The sequence below is a fragment of the Sus scrofa genome, chromosome 17 (genome assembly GCF_000003025.6).
Source record: "Sus scrofa isolate TJ Tabasco breed Duroc chromosome 17, Sscrofa11.1, whole genome shotgun sequence".
Taxonomy (NCBI): Eukaryota; Metazoa; Chordata; class Mammalia; order Artiodactyla; family Suidae; genus Sus; species Sus scrofa.
Genome location: NC_010459.5, coordinates 35593778 through 35617089, shown reverse-complemented (window position 1 = coordinate 35617089; position 23312 = coordinate 35593778). Strand labels below are relative to the sequence as shown.

Sequence of the window (23312 nt, the reverse complement as noted above, 5' to 3'; positions counted from 1 at the left end):
TCCTGAAGTTCCCATTGTGGCTTAGCAGAAACGAATCTGACTAGTATTCATGAGGATGCAGGTTCGACCCCTGGCCTCACTCAGTGGGTTAAGGATCTGGCATTGCCATGAGGCTGTGGTATAGGTCGCAGACATCGGCTCGGATCTGGTGTTGCTGTGGCTCTGGTGTAGGCCAGCTGGTACAGCTCTGGATTTGACCCCAAGCCTGGGAACCTCTATATGCTGTGGCTGCAGCCCTAAAAAGACCCCCTCAAAAAATTTAAATTAAATTTTAAAAAGTAAAAAGATTCCTGCCTCCTTCTAGTCCTGAAGAAAGACAATAAGGGGGATTTTTATTCACTCCATTTTATAAATTGGAAAGTGAAGATGTCACACTGTCAGAGTTCCTTGATGGCACAGTGGGTTAAGGATCTGGCGTTGTCACTGCTTTGTCTTGTGTCACAGCTATGGTGTGGGTTTGAGCCCAAGCCTGGGTGACTTCTGCATGCCGTGAGTTCCGCCAAACCCCCCGCCCCAAACCACAATGTCACATGGGCCTCTTCCGTATTCCTCAAGCAGAGGAAGAATTATTTGATTTCTCTGAAGCCTTATCACTGCCTGCCATATTATATAATTATTTGTTTTGTCATTAATTGTCCATGTTTCCCACTAGGATGAAGCTTCATGAGGGCAGGGCCTTTGTTTTGCTCACAGTTGCCTCCTCAGTACCTATAACTCCTTGGCACAGAGTAGATGCTCAAGAATTATACGAAGGGAGGGAGTGGTTAGGAGGCATCATAGCGTATACAGCAGAAACTGGCACAACACTGTAAGTCAACTATAATCTAAAAAAAATTTTTTAATGAAGTAAAAAAAAAAAAAGAGCAGCAGCATAGCCGACTATGTTCCCTTGGCCTGCAGGGGGCGCTCTAACCCTGCCTCCAAAGCTAGACCCCGCCTCTCGCGTTCCGCTAACGCGCTTTCGTTGGAGCCTGCGCGCCACCGTTCTTCTTTCAATTGCGCGTGCGCGCCGGAAGCCCCGTCAGAGCTGCGCGTGCGCAGGCAAAGCAAGAAGCGAGCTGTGGCGGAGCTTGTTAGAGTCGCGGCAGAGCAGAGTCGGGGCTGGAGCGCACTATGCTGTCACCCGAAGCGGAGCGGGTGCTGCGGTACCTGGTGGAGGTGGAGGAGCTCGCCGAAGAGGTTCTGGCGGACAAACGGCAGGTAGGAGGCTGATCCGCGAGGCTGGGACCCGGGTTCGGAGGTTGGGGCCTGGTGGCGAGCGCCTAGTGAAGCGCAAGGTGCGGAATCGCTCCAGCTCAGGCTCTCCAGGAGGTGACCTAGGCTTTTAGGCCAATGGCCGTGACGACAGGCTGGGCGGCTGTGAGATTATGTGGGTTAAATGAAGCGCCGCGCTTCATTCTGCATGTATTACACGGGGGCCTCTCTGTGCCAGGCATTCCGTCTCTTCCATCCTTTCTCTGCTCCCTTGCCCTACCTTCCCGATCCCGATCTACTCACCCCTTTGGGCATTTGATTGATCTGAACCCCTCTTTCAAAATGCGGTTCCTGGGCTCCCTCCCTGAGCTGGGCTGCACCGCCCCAGTTCACACTCTGAGTGGAGAAGAGAAACAGAAAAGAGGCCTGAGTGGTCTTGGGATCACGCAGGGATGGGGATGTGGGAGGAGTGTGGGGCCCTGGCCTTGGAAGGCCATGCAAACCTGCACTGGGAGTCTGGGTTTGGTACTAATAAAGATGCAGAGGCTTTGAAAAGAGTTCATGGGGAGAAGGAGAGTGATGTAATGGATTTAGGGTTTGAAAGATCCCTTTGGCTGCTCTGTAGAGAAGAGAATATGAGGGGCCAGGCACTCTGTAGAGAAGAGAATATGAGGGGCCATTGCCATGGGTGGGGTGAGGGATGGCTTTGAGCCAAGGTGGTGGTGTTGGGTCAGAAATATATTTTGGAGATGGACTTAGGCTTCCATGATCGTTAGGTATAGGGGTGAGGGAGTGGGAGAAATCAAGAAAGATTCATGACTCTTCATCTCCAGTTAGAAAGATTGAATGGTTGCTCCCTCAGGTAGTGAGAATGGGAAGACTTGGGGAAGAGCCTGTCAAACACTGCCTCAAGGTATGCTGGATGGTAAATAGCAGTTTAAAGTTTATTGGGTCCTTACTGTGGGTCAAGTACTGTGCTGACCTACTTAGTTCCTGGATTCATAACCGATGAGGTGTGTACTGTTCCTATCTCCATTTTTCAGAGAAGTGAAATAACACAGCTTAGAGTGGGCAGCATGAATCAAACCTGAGTATTCAGCTCCTTCAGGCAGTGTACTGTACCACCTCCTCACTTCCTTGGTAGCTATTGTGCTGTTATCCCCATCTCAGTGCCCCCACTCTGCTGTTCTGGTGTAATATTGCTGGGTTTCTTGTGGTACTAGGTGAGAATCAGCTGGAGGAGCTTGTCCAGGGAGTGGTTTTCACTCCCCTGGTGATTCTGAAATGCCCTAAAGTTTAAGAACTGGTGCTCCAGTGGATAATAAAAAAACAAATTGTTTGGTCCTGAAACATTTTTCCTGGGAAGACACCTGCACAAAGCATTGTCTTGAAGGAGCTGGCAGCTAAGTGGGGGAAGGAATACCTTCACACAGCAGGGCATTGGAATTAACCTAGCAGGGATGCCCTGGTTTTGTTTCTGTTCGGTTTTAACAGCTCTGGTCTGTTGGGAGTACAGGCCCGGGTAAGAGGTGTCTGAGTTCCCTCATGCCCCTGTGCTTTTCAGATTGTGGACCTGGACACCAAAAGGAATCGGAACCGGGAGGGCCTGAGAGCCCTGCAGAAGGATCTCAGCCTCTCTGGTAAGCCAAGACTTCCTCACTGCAGCCCAGGAGGCCTGTTCACTTCTCCTTCTAAGGCCTTTGACTTACCCCTGATAGAGACCAGGCAGGAGGCCAGAGGTGTGTGCACAGCCCATGGAGATGGGGAGACAGTATCCCAGTTCAGACCTGGACTGTGGCTCAGGATTTTAGCCACTCACCTCAGAGACAGGTTGTTAGCTGCTGGCTTATGAGTGACGGCACCAGGAAAAGCGCTGGGGGCTATAAAAATAGTACAGTTTCTGCCCTTGTGCATGCACCTAAAGATGGGTTAAACAGCATAAATACAGAAATGAAAGTCGTGAGAAAGCTGAAGAAGGAATTGGACATGGGCTTGGTGTTGGAGAAGGGGATGTGGCTCCTTAGATGAGGCCAGGTGTTGTGACAGAGCGTGTGATGAGGCTGGAGAGATGGGCAGAGGCCAGGCTGTAATGAAGGGCGGTAATGAAGGGCCTTGGGGCCAAGAGTTTAAAGTGCACTTGCTTCTGGCCTCACCAGAGTAAAACCCTGTGGATGCTCCCCTGTCCTTTCCTCTCCCCTCCCCCTCACTCATAACTCCACCCTCCTGGTCTCCCCTGCTGTTGCTGACACCCCGGCACACCACTGATCTTTGCTGTTCCTCGTTCCTCTGCCTGGCTCGCTCTTTCTTCGGATGTCCGCAGGGCTCACGCCCTCACTTCAGGTCTCTGCCCAAATGTCACATCATCAGCGAGGCCTTCCCAGACTGCCTGGTATCGGTGACAAGCCCCTCCCTCCTTTGGTGTTCCCCATCTCTCTTACCCTGCTTTATTTTCCTCGCCGACACTTGTCAGGGTCTGACAAGTCATATTTCTGTTGAGTGTCTTTACTTTTTTGTTAATTTCCTCTCCTCCACTATAACATAAGCTATGAGGGCAGGAGCTTTGTCCTGTTCTTCTGTGTGCTCAACCTCTAAAGCAATGCCTAGCAGATAGCAGGCACTTAAAAACATTTGTTGAAAGAATGACTGTTGCCATTTCAGAAGATGTGATGGTTTGCTTCGGGAACATGTTTATCAAGATGCCTCACCCAGAGACGAAAGAAATGATTGAGAAAGGTAAGGCCTCCTGGGCACGAGGACACCCCCCCCCCACCTCCCCCAGCCTTGGTCTTAACCCAGAGCTGAGAGTCAGGCTTTGGGCAGCTTGATGAGAGGTGGCTGTGTGTATTTTAATCCTTACTCTGCCACTGTGAGTTATTTCCTCATCTCTAAAAGGGGTCACATGTGTGTAGCACAGTTGTTGTGAAGTTGAGATGAAACAGTGCCTAGCACAGTGCTTGTTTATCAGTGAGGAACAAGTTGAACTGCAAATAACAGAATTTCACAAATTGAGGCTTAAGGAAATAGGGTTCTTTTTTTTCCCTCATTTTTAAGGCAGAGGGCTTTCTCCATATATGGCCCTGCCTTCTTTTTTTTTTTTTTTTTTTTTGGTGGTGGTCGGGGGGGTGGGTGGGGGGGTTGTTTTGTTTTCTTTTTAGGGCTGCACCCTCAAGATGTGGAAGTTCCCAGGCTAGGGGTCAAATTGGAACCACAGCTGTTGGTCTATGCCACAGCTATAGCAGCGTGGGATCCAAGCCACGTCTGCGACCTACATCACCACAGCTCTCATCAATGCCAAATCTTTAACCCTTGAGCAAGGCAGGGGTGGAACCCACATCCTCATGGATCCTAGTTGGGTTTGTTACCGCTGAGCCACAGTGGGAACTCCCCTGCTTTCTATTTCGGAAATAAGGCCATCCTCCTCAGGGACTTCTGCTGATACCTCATTGGCCAGAACTAAGGCCCACGGCCACCCATAGCTGCCAGGGAGCCTGGCAGAGGAGCTTTGCTTTCTCACATCCCCTGCAGTAGTGACTGGGTTGAAAATGGAGGTTTGGGGACAGTGAACCTCTAGGATGTGCCACAGCCTGGGTACACACCTCATGATACTCAAATTTCACAACCACAATCCTGGAGGCTCCTTGGAGAAGCATCATAAATGCAAAAGGTCAGGCTGCAAATGGTTCCTTGTCTGGGCAGGATACACATGTTCCCGCCCCCTGCGAAAACATGTGGGCCAGGAGGACCGGCAAGGTTGCCTCTGTCCCTGAGGACAGGGTGTCTGTCCCTGTTGAAATTCTAGCAAAGGAAACTAGGTCAGTTCGGAGGAGATGCTTCCAGCCACCCCACTGAAAAACATACACTGATGTCATGGTTATAAAACTAAGAGCTGTCATTGCACGAGGGTAGAGGCTGGAGGCCAGGTAGACTGAACGTTCAGAGGGCATGGCCTGCCTGGGCTCAGGGTTGGGTCCTTGGCTCTCTTGGTCGAGATGTGATCTTGTCACTAACCCAGGGGGTTCCGAGACATCATCATCTCTGCTTCTCAGGGATGGACGCAGGCTAAACAAGCTTGTGCAAGACTGTGGTTACTCATTTACAACAAGAACCCGAACCACTGCCCAGGCCAGAAGGCTCGGCTGGTCAGGGCTTTCCCCCACCCCCATCAGAAGAATGAAAGTCTGTGGGGGAAGACAAGCTGGCCAGAATGAGCGAGTGAAAACGGAGCAGGTGGGGTTGGTTGGGTGGCGCCAGCTGGTTGCACTTCTCACAACGCATCTGCCTTCTGGTGCGGTCCATGTGCTAAGATGGCCTTGTCTTCACTAGCGTGGATTGGGCTGAACGTCCAGGTCGCAGTTACCACAATCCTGCCTTTGTGAAAACTCCTCCCCTTGCTGGACGTGGGTCCATAAAATTCTCAGCTACCTGTTTTCCATCCATCTTAGGGTAGGCTGGGTCTAGGTTCTTTTTGATCCTAACATTTGCCTTTTCCATAATTTCACTTTGGGAGGATGACCTAAAATCCTGGGGTTGCCTTCCCCATCCTCTGGCCAGGGTCCTTTGCGTAATGAAAACAAGGTGACCCTCGAGTCCCGAGGCTGGTGTGCTCAGCCCTGGTCTGGACCCACTCAGTGTCCCTTCTCTAGCCTTTGGTTTCTTCCTCAAGTGGTCTCCGAGGCCCCCTTTTCCTTCCCGCATGCTGAGACCTCGTGCTCTCAGGGGGGTTGGGCGGAGGCTGGCATCCTTGAATCTGTCTGTAGCATAACCTCATCTTGTTTGCCATTCTCATTTTTTCAGATCAGGACCATCTGAATAAAGAAATAGAGAGACTCCGGAAACAACTTAAAGTGAAGGTCAACCGCCTCTTTGAAGCCCAAGGTATTGGCCTGGGGGCTGGGGCTGGAGACTGGGAGGGGAAGCCACCGTCAACACGGACTTGGAAGGCAAGGCTGGGCAGGGAGCCCCTGCAGGTGGGCAGTGGCCCAGACGGCCGGGAGTGGTACTGAGGCTGTGGGCTGTGGGCAGGGTTGTCTTGAGCTGTCCAGAGACGGCATGGGCAGGAAGTTTGTGGGGTTTTACTCCTGTCGCAGGTTTTTTTCCAGGCGCCAGGAGTGGCCTGGGGTATCTCACATTTCATGCCAGGCTGCAGTGTGGGGGACCCGGGTAGCTCTGACTGAGGGTCAGAAGGTCTCCGTCAGGCGGTCCAGGTTAGAGCTGAATTTCTAGGGAAACCTAACCACTCCGGATTGGTCACAGTTCAGCAGACATCTCAAGGTTCCTGGGCAGCACTCATGACCCTGCAGGTTCTTGGTGACTAAGGAGTGGAAGTCGATGCGTGTCGTTCCGTGTGTTGTAGAATTTGAGGCCCGTCTCTGTCAGACCTCCAGGGCCAGTAGGTTGGACAACAGGAGGCCCGGCTGTCTGATGAGTTGTCTTCTCCCCGTAGGCAAACCGGAGCTGAAGGGTTTTAACCTGAGCCCCCTCAACCAGGATGAGCTTAAAGCTCTCAAGATCATCTTGAAAGGATGAAACTTAAGAACCAAGATGGGGGACCTAAGACCAGCCTGCCCCCCACTCCCCACCCTGGGATGGTGGAAGACCCAGGACTCTCCAGCTTTGAAACCTGCAAGTCCAGGATCTGCCCTGCAAGGGGACAGGTGTGAATCTGGCCATAGCCCCCGTACGAAGCTTCTTTGTCTGTAGCACTTGGCTACTTGGTGATGACAGGAGGGAACCCTCAGCCTGCCAGTATCTGCCGGGCCTGACCGCTGGGGCTGGATGGACACAAGACGCATTGACAGGCCCTGGCGGCCACCAGTAGGTGGGTGGGGGCAGTGCCCATGGGGGTGTGAGAATGACTGCATCAGGCACTTCTCAACAACAGCCTGCTGTTAGCTGGGCCTGGCAGGGCAGAAGAGTGGGAGCGTCATTCCGGCATTCCTCTCAGAAAGGGGGAGACACGTTTCCAAGCAGCATGTGTAACGGAATTGGATAAAGCAGGAGGCTCACAGGTGGCTTCTGAATGAAGGACAGACTCTAGGGGCTCCGTGGTTCCCCAGAGCCATCTGTGGGGCAGATACCAGCCCCCCACCTCCACCCCGGCCGCCTCCACTTTGGCCCATTTTCCTGCTTGTCCCCAGGACAGAGCCCAGAGTGATGCTGCTTCTCAGCCTGTTGCAGCTGCTCTTTAGTCAGGAAGGCCTTGCAGAGTCCTGCACTGCTGCTCCGTTGTCCAAGATGCACCCCCACCGGCTCTGAAAGCAGGTCTGGGCCAGTGCTGCTCACAGTTCCCTTCTGCCTTCAGGGTCTATGACCCTAAGGTGAATGTGCCCTGAGAGGTGGCGTTCGTGTGCCTGGGTCTCAGTAAATGTTACCGAAATGAATGAATAGCAGCTGCTAGTGTTCACCTCGTTTGGTCCTCAGTTGAGGGCCTGCCACTCCATTTAGGGTGCCGTCTATGGAGGGGCAGTGATTCCTCCTTGAAATGATGTCAGGATTAGACAGGCAGAAACAGCAGATGATGGTGAAACCGAAAGGGCATTCCATGTGGGTCCAGCCACTAGTTATATGGGGACACAGGCTGGCATGGTCTTAGGTTTTCTTGAATCTAGAAATTGGATTTTTAAGTTGAGTTTTCTGTTTTTTAACTATTGCTGATTAATTCAGAAACTTTTTTAAAGCTTGGGTATTGGCCAAACAAAATGCTTTACATGAGCTTTTTGGTCCGGACCTATGATTTTGCCTTCTCTTGAGATTTCTTAGTAGAAACTGCTAGGTTTTCCCCATGATATCCCTAAGTAGGCAGGTGGACTTGGAAACTAAATGTCCACAATAGATTTAAGACATTAAGAATTCTAAACAGTGGAATACTATACAGCTGTATTCAAGGATGAAGACACTTTGAGCACTGCTTTTGAACAAACTTCAAGATACAGTACATTGAGAAGCAAGGACAATGTCTAATAAGCTCGTAATTTGTGTGCAAACAATGAATGTGGTTCCCTCAGAATAGAAATTTGCATGTTTGGGACACAAGGGTGCGAGGGGACATGTTGCTGTTATAGTGCATATTTTTAAATAAAAACTTAAAAAAGCAGGGAGTTGTGTCATTTACTTTGGAAGATACTGTCTGATGTGACTGCCTGGCTCACAGTTGCTCTGTCTGCACGTTACCTCTGCCTGTGTGGCCCCGTGGATGCAAGGCCTGTCAGATTCTTTCTCCTAGAGACTTGGAACCCATGCCTGGGGTTGCCGGGACTTGCCCCACTCAGAGGCTTGGAGGGAAGTCCCCACACTGGAGGCAGGAGGCCCTCGTAAGCCAAGAGGAGGTGTAGGAATGTGGAAAATGCATTTTTACTTGTGCCTGACTCCCCAAGCCTTCTCTTTGCCTGCCAGCTCAAGGCTTTCTGGGCTAAAGAGCTTGGCTCCCAGGCTCAAACAGGAAGGCCCAGAGAGGCACCTAGGTCACCCAGCTGACTTAGAGAAGCTCACATTTGCAGAGACCCTCACCAAGCAGCTCTGCCTTCCTGATCCTTACCTTGTCCACCTGAGAAATGGGGATGCTCTGGCTCACTGGTTTTAGGTGGTTGGGGGCACTCAGTGGGTTCCCCAGACAAGGATGGCAGGATGTGTTTGGAGCTCAGTCCTTCCCCAAACCTGCAGTAAATGCACAATCTAGTAACTGCTTGCTTTGCAAACGCAGCTTGCGACGAGTTCCCTTGCTCCTGGAGGATCCCTGGCCCCCTGAGAGACCTCAGAAGACTTGGCCGACAGCACCCTCTGAGCCAAGCCTGGAGCCTAAGATTCTCTGAAAGGGGTCTGTGTTCCTTTATTAGATACAATCTCTCAGGGGCAGCAGAACTTGCAGCATTTGTCCTTGTTGGGCCTGATCGCCAAGCCAGCCAATCTGTTGAGGTTAAAATCTATCCAGTCCCGGGGATAGGCTCTCTGCTGGGGCAAGATGCCCAGGGTGGGGTGGGGGCATCCGGGGGGCCGGCAGCAAGCACCTGCCAGGCCGGAGGGAGGGAGGCGAGTGCTTGGAGGTGCTGCTGTGCTGGAAACTGGGAGCAGAGCAAGGACTGGTTCGGCACCTCCAGGGTTTCTCCCCTCCGCATTGGGGATTAGTTGGAAGCTTTCTTCTGGCCTTGAAGGGAGCGGAACAGCTGCCTCAGCTGTTTTTTCCGATCGTTGACACAACCTGCAAGCAAAGTGGAGTGTTGGCTGCGCTGGCCTGTCCCTGGTAGAGGGGGCTTGGTGGTAGGGGAGGGGGGTGGCCTGTCCCTGGTAGAGGGGGCTTAGGGGGATGGGGGAGCCTATGCTCCTGCTCCCTGGTGGGAGGAGAGGAGAGCAGAAGCCACGCAACCACGGATGGCCTGTGGTTTGCATCCTGGCTCCTCTCCTGACCGCCGTGGCCCTCAGGCAGGTCATTTACCTCTTTGAGCCTCAGGTTCCTCATCTGTAAACCAGGTACCTGCTTTAGGGGATGAATGTTAGGATCATCAAAAGAAGGTAACATTCACTGGGGGCTTAGCTCCAGCCCAGGCTGCCTCAGGTATGGAACGTGGATTAACTTATTGAGCCTTCCCAGGAACCATGTGTACAAGAGAGAACTGAGGCTCAGAGAGGGTAAGTAACTTGTTCCAAATCACACAGTAAGCAGCAGGACTGAGGCTGGAGCCCAGGCTGTCTAGTCCTAGAGGCCAAGCTCTTTACCCTTATCCCACATTGCTTGGCTTTGCTCAGTGAAAATCGAAAATGCATTTAAAGCTGGCACAGTGCCTGGTACCTAACTGGCTTTTCCCTTCCCTTCCTTTCTTCCCAAACCCAAACCCATGGGTCAGGCACATCCAGCTAAGAGATGAATTGTCCCCACAAGTCGCCCCTGCTCTCGTGGAAGTGTATCCCAGGTAGTCCATGCTGAGAGCCTGATGTGACCTCCTCTCTGAGCACGTTCAGCGCTCCTAAGACCCCATCAATCCCGCTGCGCCATAGCGGGAACTCCTCTGAGCACGCTCAGTGTTTCCCACTTCCTTTTGCTCGCAGAGCTGATCCCTGAGGCAACTCCATGGTCATTTAATCTTGTGCCATGCACACTGATGGCACTCATGAATACTGACTGCATGAGTGAATCCCCAAGGGCACACAGCTAGTGACCTGGAGATATCTGCCATCTTTCTCAGCACGGCAGAGCCCCAACCCTGCCTCCTAGGCACTCAGCAGCCGTCAAGGCTTTACTGAGCTGAGAGCCCACGTAATGCATCCCCAGGGTTTTTCCAGAATGAGTTCCATGCAACCCTGGCTTTAATTCTAATTAGCTCGTTCATAACTCCCAAGGCTTTGTGTCCAATGCAAATCTCTTCTTGGAATTCTAGACTCATCTCTGAGCTCATCTGTTGATCTTTTCACCAGGGGATCTCCCGACACATCTTTAACTCATTTCATCAGTATTCTTCCCACCCCCAGCCAGCTCTTCTTGTATTCACCACCACTGGCCCAAATACTCAATTGGAGACTTAGGAATTATTCTAGAGATTTCTGAAACAGTGGCTCTCAATGTAGGTAGTGCTTTAGAATCATCTGGGAGCTTTCAAAAATACTGATGTCCAGACCAACTGAATCTGTCTCTGAAAAGCATTGTTTTTTGTCTGTTTTTGTTTTTGTTTTTGCCTTTTAGAGTCGCCCCCGTGACATATAAAAGTTCCCAAGCTGGGGTCAAATCTGCACTATAGCTGCTGGTGTACACCACAGCCACAGCAATGCCAGATCTGAGCCTCATCTGCGACCTATACCACAGGTCAAGGCAACGCAGGATCCTTAACCCCTGAGCAAGGCCAGGGATCAAACCGGCGTCCTCATGGCTGCTAGTCGGATTTGTTACCTCTGAGACACAATGGGAACTCTCAGCATTGGTTTTTTTGTTTTTTTGGTTTTTTTTGTCTTTTTGCTACTTTGGGCCGCTCCCGTGGCATATGGAGGTTCCCAGGCTAGGGGTCTAATCGGAGCTGTAGCCACTGGCCTACGCCAGAGCCACAGCAACGCGGGATCCAAGCCGCGTCTGCAACCTACACCACAGCTCACGGCAACGCCAGATCGTTGACCCACTGAGCAAGGGCAGGGACCGAACCCGCAAGCTCATGGTTCCTAGTCGGATTCGTTAACCACTGCGCCACGACGGGAACTCCAGCATTGGTATTTTTTAATGCTCCTATGATTCCGATATCCAGCCAAGGTGGAGAATCACTGCTCTAAATCCTTGCTGCTCAAACAGGGTCTGGCAGCATTGACATCTGAGGTAGACAGTTAGCAAAGGCAGCTTGCACCACCTCTCTGCAAAGGGACTTTGCCACTCCTCCCATCAGGAGGTGGAGTCTATTTCCTCGCCCCCTGAGTCTGGGCTGGACTAGCTTTGGCTCATGTGTGGCAGAATGACACTGGGATTTTCTAAGCTTAGGCCTCAAGAGACTTCGTTAAGTCTTCTCTCGCCTTCTCAGAACCCTGAGACTGCCCTGTGAAGACCCTGGGGCAGGACTGCTGGAGGATGAGTGGCCCCCTGGCAAGAGAGGCACCGACAGTGTCAACCACCACACATGTGAATGAGGCTCTCCTAGGCCGTCGTGTCTCAGCAAATCCATCAGGTGCCTGCAGCCCTAGAGCGATTCCAGGCAACACCTGAAGAATCATAAGCAAAGAAGTGAGTCGTTTTAAGCCACGAGGTTTGGGGAGGGTTTGTTACACAACAGTAGTTAACTAATAGGGCATCGTGTGGGAGCTTATTAGATATGCCTCCGCTCTAGACCTACTGAATCATAACTTCATTTTAACAAGATTCCCAGGTGATTGCACAGCTTGAAAGCACTGAATAGTCACTGTATAGTCCCCTCCAACAATACAGTGTGGCAGCCACTAGGGGTCTGTTGTGGGAAAACCATTCACAAACCTCCTCTCCTTTGCCTTCCTCAAGGCAGCATACTTGACTTCCTAGGCTTCCCTAAGGCTCAGATGCCCATGTGACCCAGTTCTGGCAGGTGACATGTCAGCAGAAGTGCCTGACAGAACATCCCTTTTGGAATAAAGAGTCAAAGCTTGAAGGAAAGTCTTTGGCCTTTGGGCCTTCCTGTTTCTTCCTGCCTGGAACAAAGACATGGTGTCTGGAGTTTGAGCAGCCATTTTGTAGCCATGAGGCAACAAGCATGCTTACAGAGGCAACACACTGAGTGTAGCAAAGCAGAAAGAAGAAAGAGCTGGGTCCTCAGGGGCATTGTCCAGCCATTGTGTCCAGTCCTGTGTGATCTACTCCATGACTTCCTATGGCTCAAGACAAATCAGTTCCTCTCTATATAACTATTAGTTGGCTTGTTAGTTGCTTGCAGCCAAACCCAATTCCAAATCATGTCAAATCCTAAAACATGCTTAAAATTTCTTTTCATCAAAAAAGAAGGAAAAAATGCCACAAACAACATTGAAAAAGCAAAATGAGGGAGTTCCCATTGTGGGTCAGTGGGTTAAGAACCCAACTAATATCCATGAGGTTGCAGGTTCAATCCCAGATCCTGCATTGCTGTGGCTGTGGTGTAGGCCAGCAGCTACAGTTCTGATTCCTGGGAACTTCCATATGTCTCAGGTGTGGCCCTAAAAAGCATTAAAAAAATAATAATAATTTTAAAAAAAGCAAAATGAAGGTGCTCCCTGGTGGCACAGTGGGTTGGGAATCCAGTGTTGCTGTTGCTTCTGTGGCTTTGGTTGCTGCTTTGGTGTGGGTCCAATTCCTGGCCCAGAACTTCTGCATGCCATGGGCACAGGCAAAAAACAAACAAACAAACAAACAAACAAAAAGAGCAGGAGTTCCCATCGTGGCGCAGTGGTTAACAAATCCGACTAGGAACCATGAGGTTTCGGGTTCTGTCCCTGCCCTTGCTCAGTGGGTTAACAATCTGGCGTTGCCATGAGCTGTGGTGTAGGTTGCAGACGCTGCTCAGATCCCGCGTTGCTGTGGCTCTGGCGTAGGCGGGTGGCTACAGCTCCTATTCGACCCCTAGCCTGGGAATCTCCATATGCCGCGGGAGCAACCCAAGAAATGGCAAAAAGACCAAAAAAAAAAAAAAAAAAAGAGCAAAATGGAAAGCTCAGGAAAATGTTTACAATAAGTTTGACAGAGGAATAATATCCTCAATATATTAATATCTAAGGCCTTTATAAATTTAGTAAACTGCAAGCCCATTGAAAAATAGACAAAGGCATAGACAGCTTACGAAAGAAGAAATTCAAATTTTAAATCTAAAACCTCATCTGTAATCAATGGAATGCGCAGAAAACAAGTCAATGTTTTTACCTATCAAGCTGGCAAAGGATTTTGTTGTTGTTGTTTTCAATTCAGAGCTGGTAAATTTGTGTAATCTTTCTAGAAAGCAATTTGACTGTAATGAGTCCCTCCTTTTGACCCAGTAACTCAATTCCTAGGAATCTGTCCTAGAGAAACAGCCAGAGTTTCAGCTGAGATGTATGTGAGAGGAGGTTCTCACAGTATTATTTATACAAGTGCAAAACTGAAATCATGCCAAGGGCTCAATTATATGAGATTGGTTTCATAAATTTTGGAATATTTTGCAGCCGTGGGTAATTTTTTCAACTGGGCCAGCTTGCCAAGCATTCAGGTTTTGCAGATTAGAGTTCAAGTCCCAGCTCACCCCTTATAACCAAGACCATCAGCATGTTATGTAACATCTGGAGACTATTTCCTCATCCTGCACTAAGAAAAGCTGCCTAAAAATGAAATGAGATAACATATATAAGATAGTTAGCCTGGACCTGGCCATAAAGTGGCCAAAAGAGAAGCTCTTGCTAATATCGTTGAATGAGATGGAAAATGCCATGTGGAAAAGTTAGACTCAAGGCTCCAGCCCACTGCCAATTTCGTAAAAGAAAAAGGATGAATATATGCATTTTTGAAAACCTGGAAGGAAATACACCAGATTGTTAAAGATGGTTATGTCTGGATGTTTTTTTATTTCCTTCTTTAGTTTTCAAATATTCTACAATGAGTGTGAAAAAAAAATCTCTTTTTTCCTTTTGCGGCCCAAGCTCGGCATATGGAAGTTCCTGGGCCAGGGATTGACTCTGAGCCACAGGTGAGCAACGCTGGATCCTTAACCCACTGCTCTGGGCTGGGGATTGAACCCATGCCTCTACAGAGGCAACACTGGATCCTTAACCCACTGTGCCATGGCGGGAACTCTGAAAAATTTTTATAGTCAGGGAAATTTTTCACCTTTTAAAAGCCAATTTTAAAGTCAAGCCCTAAGGTCTTTAATTTCTCTTAACAACATACTATGTTTTTGCTTGTTTGCCACCTCAGCCTTTGAAGTCCACCTCCTAACTAATTAATAATATCTCTATGTGCTGGGGAGTATTTTAGGCATATATTGAGATAGAAAATATTTAATCTGGAGTTCCTGTCGTGGCGCAGTGGTTAACGAATCCGACTAGGAACCATGAGGTTGCGGGTTCTGTCCCTGCCCTTGCTCGGTGGGTTAACGATCCAGCGTTGTCGTGAGCTGTGGTGTAGGTTGCAGATGCGGCTCGGATCCCGAGTTGCTGTGGCTCTGGCAGTAGGCCATCGGCTACAGCTCCTATTCGACCCCTAGCCTGGGAACCTCCATATGCCACAGGAGTGGCCCAAGAAATAGCAAAAAAAAAAAAAAAAAAAAAGAAAATATTTAATCTGTTTTACGGATGAGGAACAGAGAGGTTGAGTAGAAAATATTCAATCTGTTTTACAAATGAGGAACAGAGAGCTTGAGTCCCCTGCCCAAGGTCACATAGCTGGTAAACTGTAAATGAAATTATTATTATTTGTCTTTTTAGGGCTGCACCCATGGCATATGGAGGTTCCCAGGCTAGGGGTCCATTCGGAGCTACAGTCACCGACCTACACCACAGCTGCAGCAACTCGGGATTTGAGCCACATCTGCGACCTACACCACAGCTCACAGCAATGCTGGATCCTTAACTCAGAGATCAAACCCGCGTCTTCATGGATACTAGCTGGGGCCAGGGATTGAACCCGCATCCTCATGGATACTAGTCAGGTTCGTTAACCACTGTGCCACGGTGGGAACTCCAATGTCAATCAAATTAAAACAGTCTCACCGCTGTGCGAAGCTACCGCTTAGACTGCTGGGCAGCTCCCATGACTCAAAGCCAGCGCCCACTCCCCACCTGGCCCCACATACCAAGGTGCGTGTTGGTCACAAAGTTCCCCATTCCTGACAAGTCGGGAGCTCCCTCTTCTCTGCTGACAGGGCCATCGTTCCACATGAGGTCAAAGCCTCCCACTCGCTTCTCCCGTCCTGTGAGTCTGCATGGGCAGGAGACAGAAAGGGATAATGAAGGTGCGCCTGGCGGGGGCTAACACTCAAGCCAGGTCCCTGACCCCCCCACACCCTCTGGACCCACCCTGTCAGAGTACCTTCTTTTGTCCATCCATTCACCGGCCGTGTCCCAGGCGCCCACACAGGCCTCCCTCAAAAGGGGTCATCCCCCATTGGTTCCCAGGCTCCCTCAGTAATATGCACCTACTTGCATTTTCTGATTTAAAGTCTGCTGTCATTCCCAGACCACAGACTCTATGAAGGCAGGGACTAGATCTGTCGTGCCCTTTACTGTGTCCCCAGTGTCTGGCTCATAGCAGGGACTCAAATGTTTGTCGAATGAATAAGTGATGCTGCATAGAGTGGGCACTTGAGGTTCTGCCACTTAGCATCCATTTCACCTTCTTTTAGCCTAAGGTTTCCTGGGTTTTTCCTTTGAAAACTAGACTCCCTCTCTCACTCTCCTGGCTCGGGGGGGTTGACACTGCCCTCTGGGAAGTGGGCATAAGACTGGCCTGGTCAATCAGAGCCACAGTGACTGGTTCAGGGATGGGCATGTGACTCAATCCCCACCAATGAGCAATGAGAGTCAGCCCTCAAACTTTCGCTGAAATAATTGGGAAAAAAACTAATGCAGAGGAAAGAGATGAGGAAGAGGAAAGTGAGAACAGACCAACCAACCAACGCCGCCTGAGCCATTCCTGATATACACATTGTTATATCAATAAATAGCCTCTTATTGACATTTTATAGACAACTTCTAGATGTTTTACAATAAATTATCCTGGTAAATTAATCTAACAACACTGAGAGGTAGATAGATGGGAAGCCTCCCCTTTTACAGATGAGGAAACTGAGGCCTAGAGAGGTGAAGTGACTGGTTCAGGGTCCCACAGTCAGGAAATGTTGAGGAAATCCTGCTGGACCGAATCTCAGCTCAGAAAGCTGTAGCTGGCACTGCGCTGCCCAGACAGGGCTGAGTTCCTGGGCCAGGATCCAACCTCGTGGGGACCTCTCAGTTTCTCCATCTGTAGAATGGGGGGAGGGCAGGGGTGGGCAGAGCCTCCGAGGGCCTGACTTCTCTGTCTTTCTAATGGGAGCCCCGAGGGTCAGGTACGAGGATGCCCTCCCCCACCGGGCCTCCATGTCCACGACATGCAGGGTATCTTCCAGGAGGCAGGTCTTGAGCACGTAGTCCTCCTGGCTGCTGGCCGTCAGGGATGGGGACGCATTGACCTCCAGGAGCCACCTGGGGAGGGAGGGGAGAGGAGGGTCTTAGGTTACCTGGTCCCTGGGGGCCTCAGAATCTCACTGAGGTCAGCTCTCTCTCCACACTTCCATCTGAAGATAGCTTTCAGTGACTAAAACTTTTGAAAACAACCATCACAAACTTGAAATCCCCACTGGGGCCCTGCGGCGACTTAAATGAGGCAAGTTGGTGGGGCTAAGACATTGTTGCCCTCGAGCTCGTTATTGCTTTTCCTTCTTCCAAAAGGTCTGTGAGTGCAAGAAAAACTTTCCTTTCCCAGCTCAAGTTTGCCTATAAATGGCAACAGGGCTGCCATGCCCAGGGCTGGGCAGTAGGGGGGAAGGGCGGAGCCTGTGGTGGGCTGGAAGGAGGCTTCCATGTGGACAAGGGCAGTCGTGGCAGCTCCGGGAGGGAGCTGTCCCTTGGGAATGTGAGCCCAGAATTTCGAGATCCTCTGAGTCTTTCAGAATAGCCCCAAATCCAGATTTTTGTGTAAACATCTACCAGTGATCAGACCTGCAGTGTATGTAGCACAGAGAATTCTACCCATAGATTCTGTGATGATCTATGAGGGAAAAGAATCTGAGAGGGAATGGATATGTGTATATGTCTGACTGGGTCACTTTGTCGTACAGTGGAAATTATCACAGCCAAACTTTAAAAAAAAGAAGGAAAAAAAAAAACAAACAACAACAACAACCGAGTTCCCGTTGTGGCTCAGAAGGTTAAGAACCTGACTAGAATACACGAGCATGCAGGTTTGATCCCTGGCCTTACTCAGTGGCTTACGGATCCGGCATTGCCGCAAACTGTGGCATAAGATGCAGCTGCGGCTCAGATCCGGTGTTACTGTGGCTGTGGTGTAGGCTGGCAGCTGCGGCTCAGATCTGGTATTGCTGTAGCTGTGGCCTGCAGCTGCAGCTCTAATTTGACCCCTAGCCTGGGAACTTCCATATGCCCAGGTAGTGCCCTTAAAAAAAAAGGAATGAAGGAAGGAAGGAAGGAAAGAAGGAAGGAAGGAAGGAAGGAAGGAAGGATGGAAGGAAAGAAGGAAGGAAGGAAGGAAGGAAGGAAGGAAGGAAGGAAGGAAGGAAGAAAAAAGAAAATCAACAAACCAAACACAAACATTCTGAATGCCAAACTCAAAGTGTCTGCAGGCCAAAAGCAGCCCAAGGGCCTCCAGCCTTTGAACTCTTGCTTTGTGCAACCCTGTCATTTTACAGACAGGAACCTGGGGCACAGACAGGGGGAGGGCTCGCCCAGCAAGGCCGTGGGCAACTAGGGCCTCCTTTCCACTATCTTCTGCCTCCTGCCAAGCCTGTTCTTCCCATCGACGTCCACTTCAATGCCTATGGCACATCTTGCATCCCAGGGGCAAAGGAGAGAGATCTGCTGGTGCTGGGCCCCTGTTTTTTCTTGAACTTGGGTCCAACTTAGGTTTTTCTCAACGGCTCCTTCGCCTGGCTCCGAAAGCCCCTCAGCAGATGTACAGTGACCCTGGGAGGGTAGTTGGGTCCAGGAGCCACTGTGCTGGTGGGAGCAGCTCAGCCCAGGAACGTGGACACTGAGCCTGGCTTGGCCTTGACTTATTTAACTGCATGACCTCAAGCTGCCTGGACAACCCCACTGGGCTTCTGTGCCCTGTTATATCAGGTGAGGGCCATCACTGTGTCCCCTGCCAGCTCAGGCTTGTTCTGCTCATCGGCCCAATCTCCTCGTGGGCACTGTGGGAGGGTACCAAATTCTCAGCAGGGATCCGCATGGTAACAGCAGGCCCGTACATGGCACTTGGCATCCTCAAAGCACCAGGACTAACAGAGGGAAGGCTTCTTGCCTGGAATGAGGGTAGGGGGGGGATCTTTGCTGCAGCAGGTGCTCAGGAAAGGCCTCGGTGCCAGGCATGGGGCTCCACGCCTCATTTCAAGCCTCTAGGCACAGGGACCACTTTCGAGGCAGGCAAGCTGAGGCGCAGAGAAAGGACGTGCGTCCAGCTAGGAAGCAGCAGAGCTGAGGTCACACCCCAGCGGGCCACTCACGGCTTGAGGTCCTGGTCGATGAGGATGTCGTAGCCATAGAGCTCAAAGCAGTGCTTGTCGCTGATGATCACCTTCTGCACGCTCTGCAGGCTCCTGACGAAGATGTTGTCCATGTCGCTGAAGAGTGTCTCCACGGCCTCGGGCCCGTGCTTGGATGCCAGGTACTGCCGGAAGCGCTGCAGCATCCACTTGCAGCCCTGGGGCCCCCATAGCCGGGTTGGGAGAGGGAGCCTCCGTCACCCCGGACCTGGCCTGCCAGGACCCTCACTTACCGTCAGCACAGCCCTTAGGTTTGGACAAGAGGGGCCCAGCCCTGATCCTGTGATTAAGAGAAGCCCCCGTGGGGCCCTCCCTGGGGAGCCGAGATTCTGCAGGCCCAAGGGGACGCATCCACACAGAGCCTGCGCCTCTCTCTCTAGAGCACGGCCTGGCTAGCCACCCCACCCCTCTGGAAGTCCCTGCCCGAGTGTCCCGCACAGGCCTCTTCCCTGGGCCTGCCCTCCTGACGACAGACTGCACTGGCCAGGTGTGCACCCCAAGGCTCAAGGAATGACCAACAGGTTGCCGTCTTGGGTGAGTGTATGCATGCGTGTGTGTGTGTGTGTGTGTGTGTGTGTGTGTGTGTGTGTGTGTGTATGCGTTTGCAGGAGGCCCCCACGGTGTGGGGTGGAGCTGGGGACCATCTCTCCCTGTGCTCCTCTGTTCTGGCTTTTAACTCTGAGAAACCTGAGTGTTCTAAACATGAACCTGGCCTTACAGCTGAAAGAAAGAAAGAAAGAAAGAGAGAGAGGGAGGGAGGAAGGAAGAAAGATGACAGATAACAGATGATGGATGATAGATACATAATAGATGATAAATAGATAATAGATGATAGATGATAAATAGAAAATAGATGATAGATAATAGATGATAAATGGATGGATAGAGATAAAGGGTCTAAAATATAAGAAGATACAACACATTTTGTTAAAGCCTCTGATAGTTTGATTTGTAACTTTTAAATACTTAGACGCAGGCTGTGTGGGCCTCTATTTGTACTCTTGCCCTGGGCCCTGAAATGGGGTGATCCGACCTGGCTGGAGAACTGTCCTGGGCTCCCTGGCACCTCGCGTGCCCACCCAGCCCAGGCCCGGGAGGTTGTACCTGGAGGGCGGAAGCCCAGCTTCCTCACCTTCTTTGGGTGGTAGTCGGGAGATGTCTTTTGCACGGCGACGTTGGTGAGGTGAACATCTAGCAGAGGTTCGTGGTCAAGGGCCAGCGCAGACAAGAAGGGTGAGTCCTGCTCCATGAGGCCCCCAGGGAGCAAACGGCAACCCTTGCTTGGGACTCAATGGGGGCAGGCTGCAAAGCAGCCCAGCGGTCACGTGGTGGGGGAGGGCTTTGGAGTAAGATGGGCTCAAGTTCAAATCATGCCATCTGTCTTTACTGACTATGGGCTCTCTGAACCTGTTTCCCCAGCTATTAAGTAGCAACACAGGGTAGTATATCAACCTCCCAGGTGAGCTGGAAGATCAGATAAGAGGCTGTGTAGAAACACCTCGTACAGTGCCCAGCATGGCTGATATTATTAGATTAGGGTTTTTCCACTCAAGAGGAGAGAATCTTTCTGACAAGTAGAGCGACCAAGTAGAGAACAGCCGTCTGAGGACATTCTGAGCTCTCCATCACTAGGGGGCTTCAGGCTGGGTGGCCACTTTGTGGCACTATCAGAGATGTGACCCAGCACTAGGGTGGGGTCAAGATGGCCTTTGAAGTCCCAGCGCCGAGAGTCTGCCTTATGGTAGCATCGCCATCAGCAGCACTTTGCCACTTACGGATGCTCACACGATCATCTCATTTGTCCCCCAATCATTCCCATCTCACGGAAGAGACTGTCCAGCCTCAGAGAAGTTAAGAGTAGCCCCTCATGGTACATTCCCCCTGCCCCCGCATGGCTAAGCAAGAGGGATCCCCCGACCTCGTAAGTGACAAGAAGTAGCTTGCTGAAGACTTGCTGGGACACTTCATAGCAGGGGAGGTAGAGGCCCTAGGTCACTGATCCAAGTCTAAGTCCCCTAAAATGTATGTTTCTCCATGTTTGTGGCATCTCAGACAAGGCGGTGTGGCTTCAGCCTCTCCAGAGAAGGTGGGTGTCCTCATTAAGCACTGTTTTCCTAGAAGATCTTCTTCAGAGCTTTGCGACAACTTTTTTCCCTCGCATTTGTCTGAGAGTTTTTCTGCCTTAATTCCGAAAGAAGCAGCACATAACAAACCACTAAATAGGAAGAGAGCCCTTACATTTCTGGTCAATCGATTTTCAAAAAGGGTGCCAAGGAGTTCCTGTTGTGACTCAGTGGGTTAAGAAGGACATAGTGTCCCTGAGGATGTGGGTTCGATCCCTGGCCTCACTCAGTGGGTTAAGGATCTAGCATTGCTGCAAGATGTGGGGTACACATGCAGCTTGGATCCGGTGTTGCTGTGACTGTGGCTAGACCACAGCCACAGCAGCTCTGATTAGACCCCTAGCCCCGGAACTTCCATATGCCGTGGGTGAGGCCACAAAAAGGAAAAGAGTGCCAAGGCAATTCAGTGGCAGGAAGCATAGACTTTTCAACAAATGGGGTGGGGATGCCTGGATATCATGTGTGAAATATTGAAATTAAACCCTTTCCTCACACCATGGACAGAAATTAACTCCTCATGGACCATGGGACCGAAATACAAAAGCCAAAACTATAAAGCGCTTAGAGTAAAATTTGGAATAAGTCTTTGTCACTTTGTGTTAGGCAGAGCTTCTTATAGGTGACACCAAAAACACGGGTGACAAAGGAAAAGGTAAATTTAAAACTTCTGTGCTTCAAAGACATTATGAAGAAAATGAAAATATGGGGCACAGAAGATTTTTAGGGCAGTGAAAATACTCTGTATGATACAGTAATGATGGATACATGTCGTTACACATTTATCCCAGCCCATGTAAACTATGGACTTGGGGCGCTTATGTTGTATTAATGTAGGTTCATCAATTGCAGCAGATTTACCACTCTGGGGATTGGTGTTGATAATGGGGGAGGCTATGTGTGTGTGGGCACAGGGCCTGGGGTCTGTGGAAAATCTCTGTACCTTCTTCTCAGTTTTGCTGTGAACCCAAAACTGTCCTAAAAAAAAATGCCCTTTAAAAAAAAAAAGGACAAACCACAGAATGAAAGAAAATATTTGTAAATCATGTATCTGATAAGAGAGCAGTATTAAAAATACATTTAGGGAGTTTCCATTGTGGCTCAGCAGGTTAAGAACTCAACTAGTATCCATGAGGATGCGGGTTCAATCCCTTGCCTCGCTTAGTGGGTTAAGGATCCGGCATTGCTGCAAGCTGCAGCATAGCATAGGTCACAGATGCAGCCTGGATCTGGTATCACTGTAGGCTGGCAGCTGAAGCTCCGATTCAACCCCCAGCCAGGGAACTTCCAAATGCTACAGGTTTGGCCATAAGACAAACAAACAAACAGACAAACACACAAAAACATTAAGAAACTCACAACTCAACAATAAAAAAGACAACCCAATAAAAAAATGGGCAAAGACTTTGAGTAGAAATTTCTCCAAAGATTTACAAATGGCCAAGAAGCCCACGAAAAGATGCTTAATATCATTCATTACCAGGAAAACGCAAATTGAAACCACTTCACATCGACTAGGGTGGCTAAAATAAAAAAGGACAGATAATAACAAGTGTTGGAGAGGATGTAGAGCAAATGGAAATCTCATACCATGCTGGTGGGACTGTAAAACAGGGCGGAGCTTTGGGTAATAGCCTAGTGGGTCCTCAAAATGTCAAATATAGAATTACTATGTGACCAGCAATTCCACTCCTAGGATATACCCAAGAGAAATGAAAACATACATTCACACAAAAACCTGTACACAGTATTCACGGCAGCATTATTCCTAACAGTCAAAAAGTGGAAATAACCCAAATGTGCATTAACCAACAATGGATAAATACAATGCGCTATATCCATACAATGGAATATTGCTTGGCAAAAAAAAGGAATGACATACCGATACATGTGACCACATGGTTGAACTTTGAAAGCGTTATGCTTAATAAAAGAAAAAAAGATACAAAAGACCACATGTTGTATGAATCCATTTATGTGAAATGTCCAGAACAGGCAAATAGAGAGAGACGAAAGTGGTTGATAGAGCTGGGAGGGGGGATTGCAGGGAAATGGGAAATGACACCTAATGAGTACGGGCTATCTTTTAGGGGATGGTGAAAATGTTCTCAAGCCGATTGTGGTGATGGGCAAGTGGCGATGATAAGAACCACTGGGTTATATGCTTTAACTGGTGAACGATGCGCTATGTGACTATGTCGCAATACAACTGTTTTTTAAAAAAGAGAAAAGGAGGATGTCCAGACCAAGGAAGCTACTGGCTTGAAGAGGGGAACTCGCTCCTTCGGATGGAGGAAGGACCCACATTTTT

The 23312-nt window shown here is 50.0% G+C and overlaps 2 protein-coding genes across 2 annotated transcripts in view; one reads left to right on the top strand and one right to left on the bottom strand.

Moving 5' to 3' along the window:
• On the top strand, positions 1023 to 8285 carry PDRG1 (p53 and DNA damage regulated 1). Its single transcript, XM_003483933.4, has 5 exons — positions 1023 to 1200; positions 2759 to 2834; positions 3853 to 3927; positions 5989 to 6069; positions 6638 to 8285. Exons 1-5 carry the CDS (start codon positions 1114 to 1116, stop codon positions 6718 to 6720), a joined length of 402 nt encoding a protein of 133 aa, XP_003483981.1. The 5' UTR covers positions 1023 to 1113; the 3' UTR covers positions 6721 to 8285.
• TTLL9 (tubulin tyrosine ligase like 9) overlaps positions 4329 to 23312 on the bottom strand; it is a 54389-nt gene continuing 35405 nt past the window's right edge. Inside the window, exons 11-15 of the mRNA XM_003483936.4 lie at positions 20014 to 20072; positions 18843 to 19039; positions 16693 to 16806; positions 15420 to 15544; positions 4329 to 9388 (exon numbers count right to left, since the gene is read on the bottom strand). Coding sequence (XP_003483984.3) covers positions 9312 to 9388; positions 15420 to 15544; positions 16693 to 16806; positions 18843 to 19039; positions 20014 to 20072 — 572 coding nt within the window. The 3' untranslated portion in view covers positions 4329 to 9311. The remainder of the gene's footprint in view (positions 9389 to 15419; positions 15545 to 16692; positions 16807 to 18842; positions 19040 to 20013; positions 20073 to 23312) is intronic.

Coding starts and splice junctions, on each gene's coding strand:
- PDRG1 (XM_003483933.4), top strand. CDS start 1,114: ATGCTGTCACCCGAAGCGGAGCGGGTGCTGCGGTACCTGGTGGAGGTG. Junction 1,201..2,758: donor TTCTGGCGGACAAACGGCAG/GTAGGAGGCTGA, acceptor TGTGCTTTTCAG/ATTGTGGACCTGGACACCAA. Junction 2,835..3,852: donor GAAGGATCTCAGCCTCTCTG/GTAAGCCAAGAC, acceptor TTGCCATTTCAG/AAGATGTGATGGTTTGCTTC.